Source organism: Prionailurus bengalensis, chromosome E1, assembly GCF_016509475.1.
Source record: "Prionailurus bengalensis isolate Pbe53 chromosome E1, Fcat_Pben_1.1_paternal_pri, whole genome shotgun sequence".
NCBI lineage: Eukaryota > Metazoa > Chordata > Mammalia > Carnivora > Felidae > Prionailurus > Prionailurus bengalensis.
This window is the reverse complement of record NC_057347.1, coordinates 11,403,427-11,425,390: the sequence shown is the minus strand read 5'-3', so window position 1 is coordinate 11,425,390 and position 21,964 is coordinate 11,403,427. Positions and strand designations below refer to the sequence as shown.

The 21,964-nt window shown below is 50.9% G+C and overlaps 1 protein-coding gene across 8 annotated transcripts in view; it reads right to left on the bottom strand.

Annotated features, from left to right (window-relative positions):
* The window catches only part of TOM1L2 (target of myb1 like 2 membrane trafficking protein), a 121,591-nt gene that overhangs the window by 34,919 nt on the left and 64,708 nt on the right, over nt 1-21,964 (bottom strand). For 7 of the 8 annotated variants that reach the window (XM_043583312.1, XM_043583314.1, XM_043583315.1 and 4 more), the window contains exons 3-5: nt 18,258-18,336; nt 10,713-10,862; nt 438-572 (exon numbers count right to left, since the gene is read on the bottom strand). In XM_043583312.1, the coding sequence (XP_043439247.1) occupies nt 438-572; nt 10,713-10,862; nt 18,258-18,336 (364 nt within the window). Of the gene's footprint in view, nt 1-437; nt 573-10,712; nt 10,863-18,257; nt 18,337-20,170; nt 20,309-21,964 lie in introns of those variants that run through there. The other variant, XM_043583316.1, reaches the window with a different exon arrangement.

Below are 21,964 nucleotides of genomic sequence, written 5' to 3'. Positions count from 1 at the left end.
GCCCCACGATCAGTGACGTCACCAGCTCCTCTGCACTGCCGTGGACACGGAGGTGCTCCGGCACTCCCAAAGGGAGATTCCTGGGCCCTCGGAAAAGCGGGTGCTAGTGACCCTCATGGGATGGGCCCTCACAAGCTGGCTCCACCCAAGCAGCCATTTCCAGGAAAATCTCGGAACCGATCCCTCTGTTATATCCTCCTTGCACAGTCAGATGAGAACTGGGAGCGGGGGTGGGGGAAGACACTGCTGCCACTTAATCACCAGTCAACCAGCCGTCTCACTCCTGCATTCCCCTTGTTATTAAAAAGAAATGCCCTCGAGCTTTAAGAACGCGTGATGACAAGCTGAATAATTCAAACGGAGCAGCAGAAGGGTGGTGGCAGTGGCCTGCCCGTTCTGCAATAGGTCTTTCTAGAAAACGCCAGCTGGAAGCTTACCCGCTGTGGTGTGTGTATGGGAGACAGAGCGTCCAAGTCTGCCATGGGAAACTCGACCCCTTTCCTCTTCAGCTCCTCGTATATATGCACAACGCCGGTGAGGTCAGGACTGCTTCGAAAGGCATCAGCCCACGCCTGGGAGGATAAAAGAGGGCCTGTCAGGAAGGATTTCTCACCAAGGGCAGCCCAGGTCCTCTCTCAGAGGCCAGTGCCCCCCGACCCTCAAATGCCAATCATGCTGGCCAAACCCACTCTGCCCCCGCGCCCCCCGCCAGCGCTGCCACGACGGGGCTGGCGAAATCTGGGTTTGCAATGGTGCTGTTGAGCATGAACAAAAACACAAAAACTTAATTCAGCGTGTAGCATTTCCTTGGAGAAGATGCGGAGAAATAACACCTAAGCACTGTGGCGCATCCTAAAATGCAGGCATTTCCCTAATCGCCGGGAAATCAATTCCTGGCGATGCTTAGCTGAAGGGCGTGCGGAGGCTGCCTCGCTGCCGTGCCCGCGGGATGCCATCGGGACCGGAGTGCCGCGGCTCTGCTCGGCAGAGCTCCCGTGGGCAGAGGCAGGAACCGTAGGCAAATTGAGCAGAAAGGAAAGGAGAAATTGATGTGTGGCGGAAATAAAGGCTAATGCAAGGTCTCCTCAGTGGATCAGAGAGCGCAAAAGTGGAGACCACCTCGCCTGGCCAGAAAGGGGAGGTGGCAGAGGCTCAGGGGAGGGCGAGCCCGGAGCTGCCCACCGTGGCAACGCCCACGTGCCCACATCGGAGAAGCCATTGGAAAGCACGGCCACAAGAGCCCCTTCGCTGAAAACACAACACAGAGAGCAAAGAACGAACATCCCAGTAGACACTGATCATTGATTCATGACACTCAAAAAAGAATTTAAATATTTGGTTCTTTGGAAGTTACAGGATCAAAAAAAAAAAAAAAAAAGCAGCATCCCCAAAGGGCTCCCCCAAAACGAAGCCCAGCTCTTCAAAACGGTCCTGTCACCCTATACGTACCCAGAAAAGGCGGCGCGGCGTCTCGCGCCCACGGTTCCGTTGCCAATTCTGCTGTTGTCACAAGCATTTCCCTGCCTCCCTGGCTCTAGCACTGCGTTCCAACCAATCCTGAGGCAGCCCCAGAAACTCTATCTCTAACCACCAGACCCACTTGAAGTTAAAAGGTCAGTTTCCAAAAAGCCTTGCTCATTACGACTGATACATCTCACCACAAACATTACTGTCAGCCTGGCTTCCTTGATCCATTTATCGAATGTGCACACTCAGGGATTTAATGCCCGCTTGAGGACGGCCCCTCTCGGCCGACACTTCCTCCTGGATTCTGAGTGGGGCCCATGGTGCCTGCGGAGGCCCATTGGAGCACCAGCTGGAGAGCAGCACCCCTGAGGCCTGCCCCCCCGCCAGGGAGTGCCCCGGAGCCCCATTCTCCACCAGCTGCTTTGGCTGCTGCCACCTGATTCAAAATCCAGCTGAGTCCTGCGACTCTAGCTTCAAAATGCAGCTAGCGTGTTCGTTTAGGGTCTAAGGCCAGGTTTACAGTCTGTGGTGGGAGGCCAGGGAGAAAAAAGCATGATGGTCCTTCCTGCTGCCACTTCCTGCCTCGATTTCAACAGGAGGACCAACACTTCCAGGGGACGGCTTGTCAGTTATCTTGTTCTCCACCTCAGCCAACTCCAAGATAGGAAGAATGGAAATGAAAGAACCATCACTGTGCTCTCCAGACGGGGGACAGTTCTTGGGGCACCTGCCCAAACGGCGACTCAACAGGCCCCCTTTCTCCAGTACTATGTATTCTGTGGCGCCAAGAGGGAAACACACACCCCAAGTTGGGCCAGTCAGCTTCCCCTCCACCCAGGAGCTAGGTCCCGGGCTTGGGGAGAGCTGGGCTGCTCTTCTTGGGTAGGTGACACTGTCCACTCTGGATGTGGGCAGCCATGTGCCCAGCGGGGACCAGGGAGCAAGAGCTAGCTTATACGTGGGACGTTGAGACCAGTGTGCTGAGAGGTACAGACGAGAGGACTGGCGGGCTTTTCTGATCCCTTCTGTCCCTTCCCGGGTCCAGTCACACCCAGGGTTCTGGGAAGCCCTACCTTGTCCTGACAGACTCTCCTCTTTGCCTAGGCCAGCTGGAATTAGAATTTGTTATTTGCAACCAAGCAGTCTTGGCTAAGCTACTCACTTCCCACCTGCCACTGTTTCAACCCCTGTATGAGACCCCCGTGCAGTGTGGCTGAGGTGGCCACTAACAGCACATACGTTCCTGGCAGCATTCTCTCCTGAACAAGATTCTGATGCCAACAGGGAACAGGGCAGGGGCACCTTTAAAGGAGGAGTCATAGGTGGAAACACAGAACCAGGAGAAACCCAGAGACGCTACATGCCTCTCTCATCTTCCGGGGACAATGCCCAAATACCTGTGCTCCTGTCTTCTCTCCACTAGGTCAGACGTTTGAAGGCACACACCGAGTCTCGCCCTTGCAGAGAAGGCAGTCAGACGTCATTTGTCAAGTCAGATTGAATTTCGTACTCACAGTTACCAAGCTCCATCAGAGAACACAGGAAGATGGCCAGAGAGGCTGTCCACATTCTGAGGTGACAGTGACAACACAGGAGCCTCTCTACACGATTGACCCAGCTGAGATTTCAGACTCTGCTCTAGGGGAGAGGTGGAAAACCTCAGGAAGTCTGGTCTACTCTGGGTCCCCAACCTAAAGCCAAGGAGCCACAGGGGTGGTGCTGGCAGGCTGCCCTATAGGAAAGCAAAGTGACACGGCAGTGCTGGCACTCTGAGGGGTCCCTGTCACAGGGGCTGGCTGGCTAACAACAGAGTGACCGCCTCACTGCTCTTTATGGAATTCTCCCTTTTCGGGCCTACGCCTACAATGTTAGGGGGTCGAAAGACCCAGGGGAAGGTCTAGGAAGGAGAGAAGAGAGAATTTCATGCTTTTCTCTCCTTCGCTCCTTGGGATTGTACAGCAGACCCCAGACAGAGGCCTTATACCAACACAAACCGTACCCGACTTGCTTCTAAATCCCTCAAATTTTAACAGTTTTAAATCATCAACTTTCAGATCAATGAACGACTGCTCATTTACACGATGGGTTCTGTTCTTCGCTTCTGCCATGTTCTGCTTATGCTCCCAGATCAGACCTCCTACTCCCGGTGACAGGGTCTCCAGAGAGCTGCCAGTCCATAATCTGGCCAAAGGTCCGGCCGCCGGGTCTCTGACACCTTCCAAGAACACAATACCTCCAGCAGCTCCGGCCCCCTTCTCCTCCCCAGTCAGCTCACTTTCTTTGGTGGAAAAAAAAAAAAACCCCTTCAGTGGAAAGAGAGTATTTTTAGACTCTGTTGCTAGGAGGAGGGGGGTGGGGAGGCAGGGCAAGGGGTAAGGGGGGGGAGGCACGCAGGATAGGCATGGCCACCAGGAGGCTACCTTACTGGGATGGTATCATTTCTGTTCCTGAAAACAACCGAAGGGAAAGGCAGAGGGATATGGCACAGAGCACGAATATCCCCGTCTTCTCAACAAATGGGACCCCCCAAGAAGAAACAGAAAGGCTCACAGCCAAAGGCCAGCCAAGGGACCAGGATGGAGAGGGTGCTAAAAGTGGCAGGCAGTTCAAAGGCTGGGAGCGAGAAAGCAGCTCACCAGGCTTCCCTGCTCTCTTGCTGCAGAGAGACCAGCTCCCCTCAAGACGGGTCAATCCCTGGGTAAACGCTTCCAGCTGCCCTGCCTGGCAGTTCACACACTGGGCTCGGAGGGCAGTCTTCCCCAGGCGTACGCAGCCTGAGGGGTGTCTCTTTTGGGGGGTTCAGTGGAGCTGGGGTGGCTATGGATGGCTAGAGGGCAGCCAGGGACACAGACACCTCGATGACAGGAGGCTGGGATGTGGGGACGAGGGACAGGTGTCCACGGATTCTCGGCAGAGGGCTGCTGATGGCAAACATGTGGCTCCGGGAATGGCATCTGTGTGACCAATCTCAGGCCAACAATGCCTGTGATCAGCATCCCAGGAAAGGAATCAGAAGAAAGGGTGGGCAGGAAGCCATGGGGACACGGAAGGACAAGCACGCATTTCTCTAAGGAACAGGGAGACTGTTAGAAAAGCTGGTTTGGGGTGCCTGGGTGGCTCAGTCGGTAAGTGTCCGACTCGTGATTTTGGCTCAGGCCATAACTTCATGGTTTGTGAGTTCAAGCCCGGCATCAGGCTCTGTGCTGAGAGCACAAAGCCCGCTTGGGATTCTGTCTTCCTTTCTCTCCACCCCTCCTCCACTTGCCCTCTATCTCTGTCTCAAAATAAATAAAAATAAACTTAAAAAAAAAAGAAGGGGCACCTAGGTGGCTTAGTCAGTTAAGTGTCCGACTTTGACTCAGGTCATGATTTCACAGTTCGTGAGTTTGAGTCCTGCGTCGGGCTCTGTGCTGACAGCTCAGAGCCTAGAGTCTGCTTTGGGTTCTGTGTCTCCCTCTCTCTCTCTGTCCCTCCCCCACTCATACTCTGTCTCTCTCTCTCAAAAATGAGTAAACTTCAAAAAGTTTTAAATAAGTAAATAATGAAAACTGAAAGAGAAAAAAAAAAGAGAAAAGAAAAGAAAAGAAAAGAAAAGAAAAGAAAAGAAAAGAGAAGAAAAAAGAAAAAGCTCCCACCAGAGGCAGGAAGCAATCAAAGGGACAGTGGGCTCAGGCCATGCCTGGTTGTCAGAGCCACAGGTCTCGCAACCACCAGGAGCACCAACCAAGCATCCTGGGCCAGGTTGGGGGGGGGGGGGCACTTGTCTCTATAACCCCTTGGCCTCAAAAGCTTTTCAAGTGCTGGAGTATTACTTGACAATCAAAAAGAATGAAATCTTGCCATTTGCAACTATGTGGGTGGAACTAGAGGGTATTATGCTAAAAGAAGTTAGTCAGAGAAAGAAATATCGTATGACTTCACTCATATGAGGACTTTAAGACACAAAACAGATGAACATAAGGGAAGGAAAGCAAAAATAATACAAAAACAGGGAGGGGGACAAAACAGAAGAGACTCTTAAATATGGAGAACAAACAGAGGGTTACTGGAAGGGTCGTGGGAGGGGGGGATGGGCTAAATGGGTAAGGGGCACTAAAGAATCTACTCCTGAAATCACTGTTGCACTATATGCTAACTAATTTGGATGTAAATTTAAAAAGTGAAACTAAAAATTTAAAAATTTTTAAAAAAAGCTTTTCAAGTGTCGATACGTTCAGAGTTTAGGGCTGCCCCTCAAATATCCCCAAGCCAGCTCAAGTGCTCCCCGGGGAGGCCCTTGGCTCTCTATCATCTGCAAGCTTCTGTCTCTCCATAAAATCGATAGCTCCCCAAGGGCAGGGCTGGGACTGGGCCGGTGCCACTTCCTGGCAGCTGGACTCCGGAGAGCACCAGGAAACATCCAGATGGCAAGGATGGTGAGGAAGAACCTGTTGTGGCTCTGGCACTCACACATTTAACTGAACCTCTTTCCTGTCTAACTGCATTTCCACTGTGGCCTGCTGCCCATTTACGGGCTGGCACAAGGTCCAGGGATCTGTCACCCCCTGCCCTGTTCTGTGTTATGGTGGGAGTAGCAGGTGCTCTCCGGGGGGGAATATCAGACTCTCTGGGCGGGGAGGCGGGGGTGGTGCAGTTTTTAAACGTATAAATAAAATCATCTTCTTCCTCAAAGGAGTTGAGGGGCGCCTGGGTGGCTCAGTCAGTTAAGCGTCCGGCTTCAGCTCAGGTCATGGTCTCATTCTCATGGTTTGTGAGCCCCAGCCTCGTGTCGGGCTCCGTGTCTGGAGCCTGCTTCAGCCTCTGTCTCCCTCTCTCTCTCTGCCCCTCCCCGGCTCATACTCTGTCTCTCTCTGTCTCTCTCAAAAGTAAAGAAACATTAAAAGAATTTTCTTAATTAAAAAAAAGGGGGAGTTGAGAACAGGTTGACAAGATGCAATGCCTCCACATAGGCATCAGGTGGGCCAGAATGAGGACGCATTGGTGAAAACAGGGCGCAATGAAAGCTCTCACATGCTGGTGGGAAAGAGCAGCACGGATCTGCCAGAGTAACCACTCAACCAGAGCGAGGCCGTTCCCCACCCAGCAATTCCACTCCCAGGGATGAGGCTGAGCCACGTGAAACTGCTAATACTGAACTGTGTTTGGCCAACAAAGACGCAACTTCACCCACGTGCCTTAATACGTACCTAATAACAACGAATATGTATGTATGTTCACCCAACGACATGTGCTAGCTGTTCACAGCAGCGGTTTTCCCAAAGGCTGCAAACTGGAAACACCGAGTGTTCAGTGGAAAGGAGACACAAACGGCGGCGCGTTCCGCCAAAGGGACCCGTTGCAGCGACATGAGCAGGGGGCACGGGAGGCCTATCTGGTCACACCAATGACAAGGTGAGGCCCACAAACAAGGCCCCAGACACACAGACCTGACTGAGTGTTGCTGCAGAGTCCACGCGGATGAAGTTCAAGTATGGGAAAAAACCTGGGGCGCCTGGGTGGCTCAGTCAGTCAGTTAAGCCTCTGACTTTGGCTCAGGTCATGATCTCACAGCCCGGGAGTTGGAGCCCCGCATCGGGCTCTGTGCTGACAGCTCGGAGCCTGGAGCCTGCTTTGCATTCTGTGCCTCCCTCTCTCTCACTGCCCCTCTCCTGCTCGTGCTCTGTCTCTCTCTCAAAAATAAATAAACATTAAAAATAAATAAATAAATTAAAAAGTACAGGAAAAACCCATCTAGGGTGTGAGGTGGTCACCCCAGGCAGTCGGGGCTCTTTGGGGGCAGGTCACATTCTGCTTCATGTCACAGAGGCTAGATTCTACGTGTGTGTTCAGTTCGTAAAAGCTTGTCAAGTTGTACATGCTTTTTTTTTTTTTTTTTAATTTTTTTTTTCAACGTTTATTTATTTTTGGGACAGAGAGAGACAGAGCATGAACGGGGGAGGGGCAGAGAGAGAGGGAGACACAGAATCGGAAACAGGCTCCAGGCTCTGAGCCATCAGCCCAGAGCCCAACGCGGGGCTCGAACTCACGGACCGCGAGATCGTGACCTGGCTGAAGTCGGACGCTTAACCGACTGCGCCACCCAGGCGCCCCTGTACATGCTTTTTTAACGTGTGATTTCCTGTACGTATAATTCAATTTTAAAAAAGGCTGAAGATCCTGTTTATACTTTCGTTCACCGCATTATAGAAACCAAGCCATCTGCCAGCTCTGAATGCTATCTGTTTCTGTTGGTTGGCCACGACCAAAGATAAAAGTTCTTCGTGAAGCTCCAGAACCTGGAGAAGAAGGACCCTCTCCCCCAGGCAGGTAAGCAAGCCCACCGGGAACTATACCCTTATCCAAAGCCCGTTGGGTTTTCCCAGATGGACCAGGGAGACTGTCCAGTGCATCCTGGCCGGACAGGAGCGAGCAAGCGAGCGAGGCCCTCAGGGCCCCTTCCTGCTCCCGCCCCTGCAGGCGGTGCACATGCACTGCTGCCAGGCCAGCAGGGGGAGCCCTCAGAACACGGTGCCGGCCGCCATGCTGCCTCCGGGTGACCTCTGGGACCAGGAGTAGGTTAGGCAGGAACACAAGGCCCCCATTGTACACATACGGAGGCAGAAGCCCAGAGAAGTTAAAACACTTGCTGCGGTCACACAGCTGGGAGAAGCAGTGCGGAGAGGAGGTGGTGACCTTGATGGGAAGGTCGGGCTGCCCCTGGGAACAACCACAGCCACAGTCAGTGCACAAGGCTCCCTGTGTCCTCAGCCAGAGGTCCCCGCACAGTCCCAGTGGCACAGATCACAAGCCTTGCCACGGCTGCCCTTGTCAGGAGATGGCCAAGCACAGGAAGGACTCCTTCCACGTCTGACTACAGAAAGACCTTGCCTATGGCCACAGTGGGCCTGCCGAGGGTTCAGGCGGGGGTGCCCCCCTTTGGTGAGAAAAAGCCACTATTTATTGTCTTGCCATCAAATACTGGGGGTCTTGAGGCAGGGGAGTGTACTGGGGAAGTCCAGAATGAGGGAGTCAAGGGCAGAGGTGGGGGTGGGGAGGGAAAAGGGTAAGGTGGTTTGCACCTGCGTGTGCGTGTGTGTGTGTATGTGCGTGACAGAGAGAGAGACAGAGAGAAAGGGATGGAGAGAGGTGGAGGGAGAGAGAGTTAGAGTGGGGAGGGGGAGGGAGGGAGAGACATGGAGATATGCCAGGTGGGCAGAATGAAGAGCTAGGGGAAACCTAAGGAACCATGGGAAGGGGCCCTGCTGTCACCCACACTCCTCCCCTTCCTTAGAGCTTCAGCAAACTACATTCACCCACTCATTAAGAAAAACAACTTATCAGACAGCTACTCTACACAGTCAACGGCTCTAGACCCTGGGGATATAATGTCCCTGGGCTCTCAGGAAACTCAGAGTGAGGCAGAGGATAGAAAAGTGAGCACAGAAGCAGAGAAGACCATAAAAGAGGGTGACAGGAGAGGGGGAAGTGCTGTCAACCTCGTGGTGGGAGGGCTCTGGGAGCTGTCTCAATGATGAAGAGGGCTTTCAGGCAGAGGACGCGGGAGAGAACAGACGGAGCCAGCAGACCCGTCGGCTGGGGCCCCACTTTCCTCTCCAACCTCAGGTGCCCCCACCACCTCGAATGCCCCGGTGCCCACCCCTGATCACAGTGCCTTCTGCCTGGCCCCACTCCCACCCTCTCCTTTTGGCTCCCGCAGGCCCCTATCTTTCCTCTACCACAGCACTAATCGCCCCACCTTAGATGTGCTCGTTGGCCTATGTGTCTCCCAGCCTACCACCAGGGTGCTCTGTCTAGAATCCAGATCTAGGGGTGCCTGGGTGGCTCAGCCGGTTAAGCGTCCGACTTCAGCTCAGGTCACGATCTCGAGGTCCTTGAGTTTGAGCCCCGAGTCGGGGTCGGGCTCTGTGCTGACAGTTCAGAGCCTGGAGCCTGTTTCGGATTCTGCATTTCCCTCTTTCTCTCTCCTCCCCAGCTCATGTTCTGTCTCTCTCTTCTCAAAAATAAATAAAAGTTAAAAAAAAATGTTTTCAAATCCAGATCTGTCTGCGTACGCCTAGCTCAGAAATGTGCAGTGGTTCCCCGCTGCCTACAGGACAAAGCATAAAACGTCAGCATATATGGCCCACAAGACCCTGACCATCCCTCTGGCCTCCTCTCCCAGCCCCAGCCACTCTTCATTACACTCTGTGCTCCACGTGATGGTTTTAAAACATCCTCTCTTTTAAGAGATGCAGCTTCATTCTCACACTCTTGACGCCAGATCTGGTGACTCCCTTCTAACAAACAGAATATGACAGAAAAGACGCTGTGTGACTTCTGAGACTCAGTCCCAAGAGGCACCACAGCTTGGATCACTTGCTCTAGGGAAAACCCGCTGCCATGTTACGAGGACACTCAGGAGTCCACACAGCAAGAAACTCAGGCCTCCTACCAACAGTCAGCAAGGCACGGAGGCCTCCTGCCAACAGCTATGTGGTGAGTCACCTTGGACGTGGCTCCTCCAGCTCATCGAGCTTGCAGATGAGGCAATTCTGGCTACCGTCTTGACCGCAACCTCATGAGAGCTCCTGAGCCAGGATCGCTCATCTAGGCTGCTCCTGAATTCCTGAGCCACAGAAACAACAAGGTACTAAACATCTGTTGTTTTAAGCCCCTAAGTTTTGGGATAATCTGCTACAGAGCAATCAGTAACGAATACATCCCAAACATGTCAACTGCTGTCTTTGACGCACATGTTATTCTCTTTGTCTGTGCTACTTACTTCTCACACCCTGACCTTTCCACCAAGTTCCTCACATTCTTCAGGGTCCAAGAGAAATGTCATCTCCTTAGTGAATCACTCCTTAACACCCTCTCCCCCAAGCTGGCACCACCTGCCACAGAGCTGGCTCTGACCCTGTGCCTCGCCAGCCCCTGCATAGGACTCTAGCATGGCCCTTCCTACCCCACAATGTTCCTGATGGCTCAGAGGCCTATCAAGGTCTCCCACCTGCCCTTGGGGGTAACAGAGATCCAGGCACCCAGAAAACTGGTGAAACCTCTGTCAATTGGCTTGTGAGCTACCACTCAGGTTTTTATTCCAGCGGGAGGAATGTAAAAAACTGGTGCTTTTTGCAACACGTATTTAAACCCAAAGGGTCTCCCTCCATTCTTTCCTCCAAATGATGGGAAAGCATGAAGACCCATTGGTCAAGGGCCCCATCTTACTCCGTGCCAACAAACCCGACAAGGGGAGCTGACCCTACCTGGATCAGAGCTAGCACCTTGTCCTGGACAATGGTGGGAGGGTTGTTCTTGGGAGAGATGATTTTGACCAGGACGCTGTCGATGAAATCTCGGTTGGCCACAAGGATGTGGAAGCGGTGGCCACAGTTCTTCACACACGTCTCCAGCACCTGAAGAGGTAGGAAAGGAAAGAGAGGTCACCACCGTGGGACCCAGAGGAGCTGCCCAGGCCACTGAGTTTCCACCCCCACCCTGCCCCCTTCCTTCTCCTGGATGGTCCTTCCCACCATCTCCTCCAGAGTCAGACCTGGATGGCTCCACATCCCTATGCTCTAATTCAGTTGTCCCTTGCTGTCTGAAATTGCCTGTCCCTGAACAAGAATCAGGCAATTAGTTGGGAACTGAGGCACCAGTTTTGCATGAGAAGGACGCTGGTGTTTTAATGAGATCGAAATGACTGAGTGGTCCCTGAAAATTAGCATTTTAACTCCTCTCTCCGGGCTTCTGGGTGTGAGACCTTAGCCAATGGGACATAGGCTCTGTCACAGAGAGGGCTGCTGTGACAGCCCAAATTACCCTGTGAATTACTTGCCCTTTTATGTGAGGAAGAGTGCGTGCGCGCGCGCGCGCACACACACACACACACACACACACACACACACACACGGGTGCACACGCCCCACACGACCCTGCCTCTGCAACTAAAATTGGCAGTGACTAAGGATTTTGTACCCTGAATAAATGGTTTGTGGGCCTCAGCTGCCAATCAGCTTCAAGGTCCATGTTCACCGCAAACCCTGTTCGCCCATCCCTGGTCTGGAAAAAATGAATTACACAGGCCGTAGGCATTAAGAAAAGCACGGCGCGTGTGGGTTCTGGCCAGATGGCCATTGTGGGTTTGAATCTCAGCTCTGCCACTTGCTCCCTTAATGGCCCAGAATGAGTCTGTCTGCGCTGAGCTTCCTCATCTGTAATATGGGCACGTGAGTGCCCCCTTGCAGGACTGTAGTAAGGATGAGGGAGTCTGTCTGAAGCATCTAACACAGCGCCCTGCCAGGAGTGGGGCAGTAAAGGAGGACTATGGTGACATGATCATCATTTCGTAGGCTGTCGTACACACTTGAGGAACGGGAAAAGCTCTCTCGTCCCCATACGACAGGGGAGAGGCTGGCTGGAATTCAGAGGCACCAACTGGAGTGTCCCCCAGCCTTCGACACGCCTTTCTGAACTTCTCAGCTCTCTGTGAACCAACCCATACGATCACCCAGCCCTTCCCACACCAGTACCCCCCAATGCCACAGGCAACTAGCAGGGATGTGACGGACAACAGGGGACATTTCTGGCTGCCTCAGTTATCTTCATTTGCCCACAGTGAGCTGATCACTGGCTACCTTAGGCAGCCATTCCACAGGGCTGGATTCACGCAATGAGGCGTCACCTTGACAAAGCGTGACGGTTAGGAAAGGCCCACACTCTTAACATTAACTGAGCACAGACTACATGCCAGGCACCGTGTGGGAGCCCCCACATTACAGCATTTCATTTTAGGCTCACAGAATTAAGATTCTCTTTAAGTGGGTCAGGCTTCTCTGGAGCCCTTGTCTCCTCACCCACAATGAGGCCACAGGGCCAACCTCCCCCCATGGCTCTCCTCTAAGATCAGCTTGGAGTCCCTCAGATGACAGGCGACAGGTACTAGATTTCTTGTTCTTTCACCTGGTCCTTGAAATAGCCCTGTAAGGTGGGTGTTATCCCACTTTAGAGATGAGGAAGCTGAGGCCTGGAGATGCCAGTAACTTCACTGAGGAGGCCAGGGCTGGCATGTGCCCTGAGCCTGGCAACCGCAGAGCCAGTCAAAACTGTTCCTTTCCCCCACTGCTGCCTGCACTGTGGGAGACCCTGGGTTCTGCTCGGCTTGCCAAGGAAGACCTCTAAGCTTAGCATCCTTGGGTCATCCGCAGCCAAGGGAGGGGGGCATTCTCTTTCTTAGCCTCTGTATGTGCTCAATTCCAGACGATCTCAAGGTAACCAGCACTCACTCTTAACAGGGACCACGGGGGCTACAGGGATAAACCAGAGGGGTTCTTCCTACCCTCCAGGAACTCACAGTTCCCCTTCTTTCTAGGATCCCCTCTCCTAACTTGGCCTATGCAGGCATCAGGCTGCTGCCAAGGCAGGTGGCAGGAAGAATGGTTTATTTGGTCAGGAAGAGGTGGGGAAGGGAAGGGAGGAGGCTGGGAAGAAAGCAGGTGTGGTGGAAAAAGAGAAAAGAGGAGCAGGAAGGCCAACATGGCAGGCCAGCTGTGGCTCTCCTGCCAGGCTCAGGGCAACAGTGGGCCAGGACGTCTGTCCCAGGCACACCCTTTAGGGAGAACGCCCTTACATCTTCCAGGACAGCAGACTTTAAAGCCAGTGTGGCCTAGGCTAGACCTTCGGGCTCACACACAGGTTTGGAAATGCCCTGGAGAGAGATGGCATGTGCTACAAAGCAACCCTGAAGCCTAGCAGAGCAGGAGGAAATGAAGGAGGTCGTCCCTGGTTGGCAAGGGCCACTCAGCCACTCTAGGGACTCTGTCAAAAGTACCTTTGGTGAATCGGTGTCCCTGTGGGTTGTAGGGCATGAAACACACAGCAGCCGTTTTCCAGCAGCCAAAGCCCACAGAATAACAAAAGGTGCCTCTAAGCAATCATTAACAAACAAGTGAAGAAAAAAGCTAAACACTCAGGAATAAATTTAAGGAGGTAAAAGATCTGTACCTTGAAAACTATAAGACAATGATGAGAGAAAGGAAAGATGACACAAATAAATGGAAAGATGTCCCATGTTCATGGATTGGAAGAATATTATTAAAATGTCCATACTACTTGGGCGCCTGGGTGGCGCAGTCGGTTAAGCGTCCGACTTCAGCTCAGGTCACGATCTCACGGTCCGTGAGTTCGAGCCCTGTGTCGGGCTCTGGGCTGATGGCTCAGGGCCTTGAGCCTGCTTCTGATTCTGTGTCTCCTTCTCTCTCTGCCCCTCCCCCCTTCATGCTCTGTCTCTCTCCATCTCAAAATTAAATAAAAACGTTAAAAAAAAAAATTAAAAAAAAAAATGTCCATACTACTCAAAGCCATCTACAGATTTTGCAGAAGTAGAAGAAACAATCCTAAAATTCATATGGAACCATTAAAGACTCTGAATAGCCAAAGCAATCTCTAGAAGGAAGAATAAAGCTGGGGACATCATACTTCCTGCTTTCAAACTGTATTACAAAGCTACAATAACCAAAACAGTATGGTACTGGCATAAACATAGACAATGGCACAGAAGTGAGAGCCCAGTAATAAACCCACATATACATATAATATTTGATGAGAGGCAAGAGGACTCAATGGGGGAAAGGACAGTCTCTTTGATAGACGGTATTGGGACAACTGCATAATGACATGCAGAAGAATGAAACTGGACTCCTATCTTACACCACTCAAAAAACTAACTTGAAGTGGACTAAAGACTTAAACTCAAGACGTGAAACGTAAAACTACCAAAAGAAAACACAGGAAAAAAGTTCTCTGGTCTTGGCAAAGATTTTTTTGGATAGGACACCAAAAGCAATGGCAACAAAAATAAAAATAAACAAGTGGGACTACGTCAAACTAAAAAGCTTTTGCACAACAGAAGAAACGATCAGCAAAATAAAAAGGCAGTCCACAGAATGGGAAACAATATTTGCAAACTATCTACCTGATAAGTGATTAATATCAAAAATATATAAGGAACTTAACTCAATAGGAAATAAATAAATACACAAACAAATAAACAAACAAATAAGCAAAACCAATCCAATTAAAAATTGGCAAAGATGGCCTGGCTGGCTCAGTTGGAACATGTGACTCTTTATCTAGGGGTTGTAAGTTCAAGCCCCAGGATGGATGTAGAGATTACTAAAAAAATAAATAAACTTAAAAAATTTGTTTATTTTTAACAGAGAGAGAAGCAGAGAAGAGAGGGAGACAGAATCCCAAGCAGGCTCTGTGCCATCAGCACAGAGCGTGATGTGGGGCCCGAACCCACAAACTGTCACATCATGACCTGAGCCAAAACCGAGCCAGACGCTCAACCAACTGAGCCACCCAGGTACCCACAAAATAAATAAACTTTTTTTTTTTTAATTTTTTTTTCAACGTTTATTTATTTTTGGGACAGAGAGAGACAGAGCATGAACGGGGGAGGGGCAGAGAGAGAGGGAGACACAGAATCGGAAACAGGCTCCAGGCTCTGAACCATCAGCCCAGAGCCCGACGCGGGGCTCGAACTCACGGACCGTGAGATCGTGACCTGGCTGAAGTCGGACGCCCAACCGACTGCGCCACCCAGGCGCCCCATAAATAAACTTTTTAAAAAATGGGCAAAAAAACCCTGAAATAGACATGTCTTCAAGGAAGATGCACACATGGCCAACAGGCACATGAAAAAGTACTCAACCACTTATCATCAGGGAAATGCAAATCAAAACCACAATAAAAGATCACTTCACGGGGCGCCTGGGTGGCGCAGTCGGTTAAGCGTCCGACTTCAGCCAGGTCACGATCTCGCGGTCCGGGAGTTCGAGCCCCGCGTCAGGCTCTGGGCTGATGGCTCAGAGCCTGGAGCCTGTTTCCGGTTCTGTGTCTCCCTCTCTCTCTGCCCCTCCCCCGTTCATGCTCTGTCTCTCTCTGTCCCAAAAATAAATAAAAAACGTTGAAAAAAAAATTAAAAAAAAAAAATCACTTCACACTTGTTACAATGGCTAGTATCAAAAAAACAAGAGACAAGTGCTGATGAGGATGTAGAGAGAAAGGAACCCTTGGGCACTGCTGGGAATGTAAATTGGTGCAGCCACTACGGAAAACAGTATGGAGGTTTCTTAAAAAATTAAAAATAGAGCTACCATATGATCCAGCAATCCCACTTCTGCGTATCTATCTAAAAGAAATGAAAACAGGGTATCAAAGAGATATCTGTACCCCCATATTCACGGCAGCATTATTCACAATAGCCAACAAACGGAAACAACGTAAGTACCCACTGATAGATGAACGCACAGACAAAACGTTGAGATATATGTGTATGTCGTATTTCTTTATCCATGTGTACAGACACACACTGGAATAGTATTCAGCCATAAAAAGGAAGGAAATCTTGCCTTTTGCAACAACATGGAGCTTGAGGCCATTATACTAAATGAAGTAAGTTAAATAAAGAAAAACAGGGGTACCCGGGTGGCTCAGTCTGTTCAGTGTATGACTCTTGATTTTTGGCTCAGTCATAATCGCACGGTTCGTGAGTTTTGAGCCCCACATCAGGCTCTGCACTCACGGAGTGGAGCCTGCTTGGGATTCTCAGTCTCCCTCTCTCTCTGCCCTTCCCTGCTCATGCTCTCTCTCCTCCTCAAAAATAACTAAAATTTAAAAAAAGAAAAACAAATACCTAGTGTTTCTCACTTGTATGCAGAACCTAAAAAAGCGGAGCTCACAGCCACAGAGTACAATGGTGGCTATGGAGCATGGGATATGGGGAGACATTGGTCAAAGTGTACAAATTCCCAGCTATGACTAAGTTCTAGGGATCTAATGGAGAGCATGGGGACCATAATTAACAACACTGCAGTATATATTTGACAGTTAAATTAGATCCCAGGGGCGTCTTAGGGGTGTCAGTCAGTTAAGCATCCAACTCTTGATATTGGCTCAGGTCATGATCTCACAGTTCGTGGGACGGAGCCCTGCATCGGCTCCATGCAGACAGCACAGAGCCTGGGTGGGATTCTCTCTCTCCCCCTCCAGCGCGTGTGCGTGCTCTTTGTCTCTCTCTCTCTCTCTCAAAAATAAACTTTAAAAAAAAAAAAAAGGAAAGAAATTGGATCTTTTTTTTTTTTTTCAATGTTTATTTATTTTTGGGACAGAGAGAGACAGAGCATGAACGGGGGAGGGGCAGAGAGAGAGGGAGACACAGAATCGGAAACAGGCTCCAGGCTCTGAGCCATCAGCCCAGAGCCTGACGCGGGGCTCGAACTCATGGACCGCGAGATCATGACCTGGCTGAAGTCGGACGCTTAACCGACTGCGCCACCCAGGCGCCCCAAGAAATTGGATCTTAAATGCTATTCCCCTCCCCCAACAAAGGTAATTACGTGAGTAGACAGAGGTGTTTACTAACCTTATTGTGGTAATCATTTTGCAATATACACATGTATCAAATCATCACACTGTGTACCTTAAACTTACATATGTTACATGTCAATAATCTCGTTAAAACTGGGAGAATAATAATAACAACAGACCTGACCATCAGGAAATGTTCAATGCCGTTCAATGGTCTTCCAGAAGGAAGTAAAGGCAGAGACCCCTTTAGAAAGATTTTCATCCAACCAACACGATTACCATTAGGTTGGGTGTGTAAAGGGGTAGGTACCAGGAAAATGTTCTGATATGTTAGAACTCATTCCCTGGTGATTTTAGCTACTGAAAACAATTCATTTTGGGTATCACCCTGGGTTTCATGAATGCCAAGGATCAAATTCTGAGCAAAAACCAAAAGCTTTCAAGTCACTACTTCTCAGCTGGTCTTTTTCTTCTTTATTATTCAAACCCCAATTCCCTGGCAGAGAACTCTCTCCTAATAAGTCTTGGGTTTTCACTTGGGTGAAAAATCCAAACAGTTTTCCTGCTTTAAAAGGAAACATGTTAGAGCTGTTTGGGATAAACAAACTATTCAAACCTACAGAAAAGCCCACGTGCTGACCTGTTAACAGTTTTCATTGTGAGAACTCACTGTGGCCCAGATTTTGCCACATCTGAGTAACTGTTAGCTTTCTGGACAGAAATAACACCTGAAGTTGTCCCTTTGAATTTCCTAACATTTTAAGAAAGGGCAAAAATCTGATCTGTTCCTTCCTGAAAGGAGTCACTAGGCTGACTTTTTCCAGAACCTCTGCACCAATGACCAGTTTTTACCCCATAATTTACAGCCGGGCATTCACTAGCCACGAAGTCGGGGTGAACCCCCGGACCTCTCTGAGTCTCCATTTCTTCATCTGCATGAGGGAATGATGAAATCTGTTTGGGAAGGTTACTGTAAACAATCGCTTTACCCCCTGAAAAGCTCAGCACAATCCCAGGCAGGTTCTGGGTGGAAGTCGGCAGGTTTGGAAGCAGGAACCTTGACACCTGGAGAGGCAGCTGGCCTCGCTGCGTCACAGCAGACTGGTGGCAGCAAGGACAGCCAGACCCAGGCCTTTCTTTGGCTTCTCTGCTCTGGGATTTTGTAGCAGTCAGTGCTGCCCATGCCTTATCTTCTGCTGGTATGGACCAGACTGCAGCCCATCCCCCATTTCAGGGGAAGGCAGGAAAACCCAAGGTCACTACGGGAAGGTTCTGCTGCTCTCCAGTGGCACTTGCACCAAGCCGTCCACAGGCCACAGCTACCGGAGGCTGTGCTGAGTGGACAGTGGGAAGGCTCTGTGGGTGGGGCAAGGCCAGGAATGTGGATTTCCCCAAATGCTTCCCCCCACACTCCCATGCCCCATGAGGGCAGCACTCACTGTTAACGCCAGCATGACTTCTCTGTAGTTCCGGTTCCCGTTGAGCCGCTTCTTCAGGGCTCGAATGGCGTCCTTTGGCCTGGAGAGAAGGACATATTAAAACCCTCACAAGTTCCACTTGGGGCACTGACCCACAGATTCACCCCCGTCTGTGTGGACTAGCATATATACGAGGTTGTATGTTATACACAAGGTTATAGGAGCCATGTTTATAAACATAAAAGATTGGAAACAAACTAAATCTTCATCAATGTGAAACACGTTAATTTTTGTAACTTTATTTATTTTCAGAGAGAGAACGCGAGCGGAGGAGGGGCAGAGAGAGAGAGGGAGAGAGACCAAAATCCCAAGCAGGCTCCGTGCTGCCAGCACAGAGCCCGATGCAGGGCTCGAACTCACAAACCATGAGACCATGACCCAAGCTGAAGTCAGACACTTAACCAACTGAGCCATCCAGGTGCCCCTGAAACACGTTAATTAAAAAAAAAAAAAAAAAAAAAAAATTTTACGATTTATTCTTTTTTAGTAATCTCTACACCCAAACGTGGTGCTCGAACTCATGACCCTGAGATCACCTTGGCGCCCTGAAACAGGTTAATTTAAATCATGTTTATACACACAATAGAACACTACATAGCTGCAGCCAAGAATAAAGACACTCCTGGGCACCTGGGTGGCTCAGTTGGTTAGGTGTCCGACTCTTAATTTCGGCTCGGGTCATGATCTCACAGTTCATGAAACTGAGCCCCGAGGCCCTCTGCACTCTCAGCACACAGCCTGCTTGGGATTCTCTCTCCCTCCCTCTCTGCTCATGCTCTCAAACAAACAAACAAACAAACAAACGTGAAAAAAAAAGAATAAAGACACACTCTATGCACCAACATGGAGGGAACTCAAAGATGTGAGTAGAGTCATCTGTAGAAAGTGTATAATGTATGCTATTCTTTGGCTTATAAAAGGACAACATACATACATACGTACATACATACACAGTGCACGTGACAGCAGAGGAAAAGAATCCCTGAAAGGAGACCCAAGAAGCTGGTAACTTTGGCTGCCCCTGAAGAGGGGAACTGGATGACAGAGGAGGGGGTGGGATTTTCACTGGACCGCTTTTTTACAGCCCTTTTGAATTTTGCCTCAAATTCAAGTATTATTTATTCAGAACAACAATGAACCCACTGGCGTGGGGTACACTAAAGAGACAACAGACACAGAAGCAGAAGAGAGAATGGCCAGGTCCTTGCGGAGGCCTGGCTGTTCTGCTCCTCCCCAATTCCATGGAGCTCCTTTTTGCCCTGAGAAAACTTAAGTCTCCTCAAAACCCACAGAACTATGTGCTTTTAGGTAATGGAGCTGATGTGGATTCCCAGAGGCAGGTTCATAAGCTGATCGTTTGGAACCTGGAACACGTTCTTTCTTAAATCATGGATTAGAGCCGGGAGTTGGGGTCCCCAGCCAGCCCTCTAGAAGCACCTAGTAGGTGCAGCCCGTGCGTCTGACAAGCTTATTTACTTTATTCTAAACCAGGATCCAACAAAGCTGTGGGACCTCAGGGTCACCTCTGGCATGAAGACCTTGCCCTCTGACACCCAGCACCCGAGCTCCGGGGAGCCCCCGGGCCAGCTGCAGGCCGGCCCTTTGCTATCGTAAGTGGGCTCCAGCCCTCCCCTGACCAGCGTGTCAGTACATCTGGGTCTCTTGAAAAACTGAAGGTCTGTCAGTCAGGAACCTCCTATTCCTGCAGCTCAGAAGTGTTTATGATTTCTTCACCAAATGAAAAAGTCCTTTCCAATATGTGTGAGGAAGCTGGGGGAAGGGAGGGTGGGAACTCTGCTAATCAGCCCAATTTAGACAGAAATACACAGGAGCAAGACAAGGCTTCTAGAAGAAATTTTAAAACACTGAGTCACCTATTTCCCATTCCCAACTTGAAACGTGGCTGCCTGCAGGAATTCTTGGCTCCTGAGCCCAAAGGCTGATGGGACGAGCTCTCTGGGGAAGGGGTCCCTGCCAAGTGTGTCTGCAGTACGGCTGCAGTTTCCAAATAGGGATGCTGATTTCTGCAAATACGGGGCTTGACAAGCTCCTGGCTTTGAGGACTGTTTGTGGACTTGAGCTGGTGAAGGTCAGCGGCTGCTGGCCAGGAGCATGGATTGATTTCCTCTTTCTCAAAGGCTCTGCCAAGCCACGGTCAGCCCTGACCCCCGGCTGCCGTCCCTCTCCATCCAGCTTCGTCCCTCTCCTCTTGAACTTCCACGGAGCAGAAAAATGGGCACAGCCTCCAAGGGCTGCGATCACTTCTAGCTCACAGAGCATGGCACGCGCAGAGCTCTCCCAGTGTGGGGGTGATGGTGGTGGTGGGAAATCAGAGAGTCAGCAGGCTCCTGGGTTAGAGTTAAAATGGAAATTTCAGCGGCGGGAAGTACTGCCTCAGAGTGACTGGGTGAGCACAAAAGCAAGTATTTATCTCTCTCCCCGGGGGAGAAGCTTCAGAGAGGAGGATCAAAGTCATGTCAGAGGAATTGCAAAGTTTCAAGCAGCAGCGGCAGATTAGACAGCAAGGAGCTGGAAACAGGGAAAAAGGAGAGAAGGAAGAGTCAAGAGCCAAGATGGAGCAGGGAAAAGGAGCAGGAGGGGGGGAAGGGCCCCGTGAGATGCCCCACCGCCCTGGCAGCCTTCAGCAGAAAGGGGGGCCCCTCAGGGCAGCACCCAGGGCCTCAGGATCCGGCCTCTGGGCCATCTTCAGCCTCCCATAAGGTCTCCTCCACCCCAGACTCATAAGAACCCTTCTTTCTAGTCATACTTGAACCCATCTTGGCCTTTGGCTCCAGAACTGCTGCTTCTGAGCCGCTTGCTCCTTACTCCCTCCCAGGAGGACATGACTACCCCACCTCCACCACGGCAGACTCTTCCTCTCCCTCCCATCCTCCAGCCCTGCTCCGCCCCCCCCCCCCCCCCCCGCCTTTCTGCTGCCATCGTGGTCTACTGCAGTCATGGAGGTGGTTATTCCTGCGCACACCCTCCAGCTTAAGAGGCTGGCGCACGAAGATGCCATCAGCAAGGAAAGGTCTAGAGGTGGTCATGAAAATGACCCAGGTCAGCGGCTCCTCCTCAGAGCCGCACATCAGAATCACCTGGGGATTCAAACCCACACACACCTGGGCCCTAACTAGGAAGGTCTGGGCGAGGCCTGGTAAACTGGGTCTAAAACATTCCCAGGTAGATTATTCAGTCGGGCGCTCCTGGTTAATGGCCGATGGATGATTCAGGGTATGGGGGACTGCCACACAAGACCTGGGGATGGAGGGGATCTCAGCCTTGGACATTAGGGAAAGCCCAAGGAGGGGCCTGTGGGGCCGGTGACCGACTCTGTACCCACCAGGACCGCCACCTGCCAGAGGTGTGGCTTTGAATAACTATGTGCGGGCAGAACTATGGTGGCTGGAGCCGGGGCAGACTGCACTTCCGTCCGGCCTCTGTCCCTTTTAGCTGTGCTGTGGGACCTTTGGCAAGTGAGCAAACCACTCTGGACCTCAGTTTCCTCCACATTAAAACAGGCTGTCCCTACCTTCTGGGGTTGTTGCGGGACTGAGTGCACGAGCGGTGCAATCCAGGGCTTGGCATGGGGGCCTGGCATATACACAGCAAGTGTTCAGAGAATGGCAGACAGGGGAAGGGCAGCAAACCCACAGAGATCACTACCA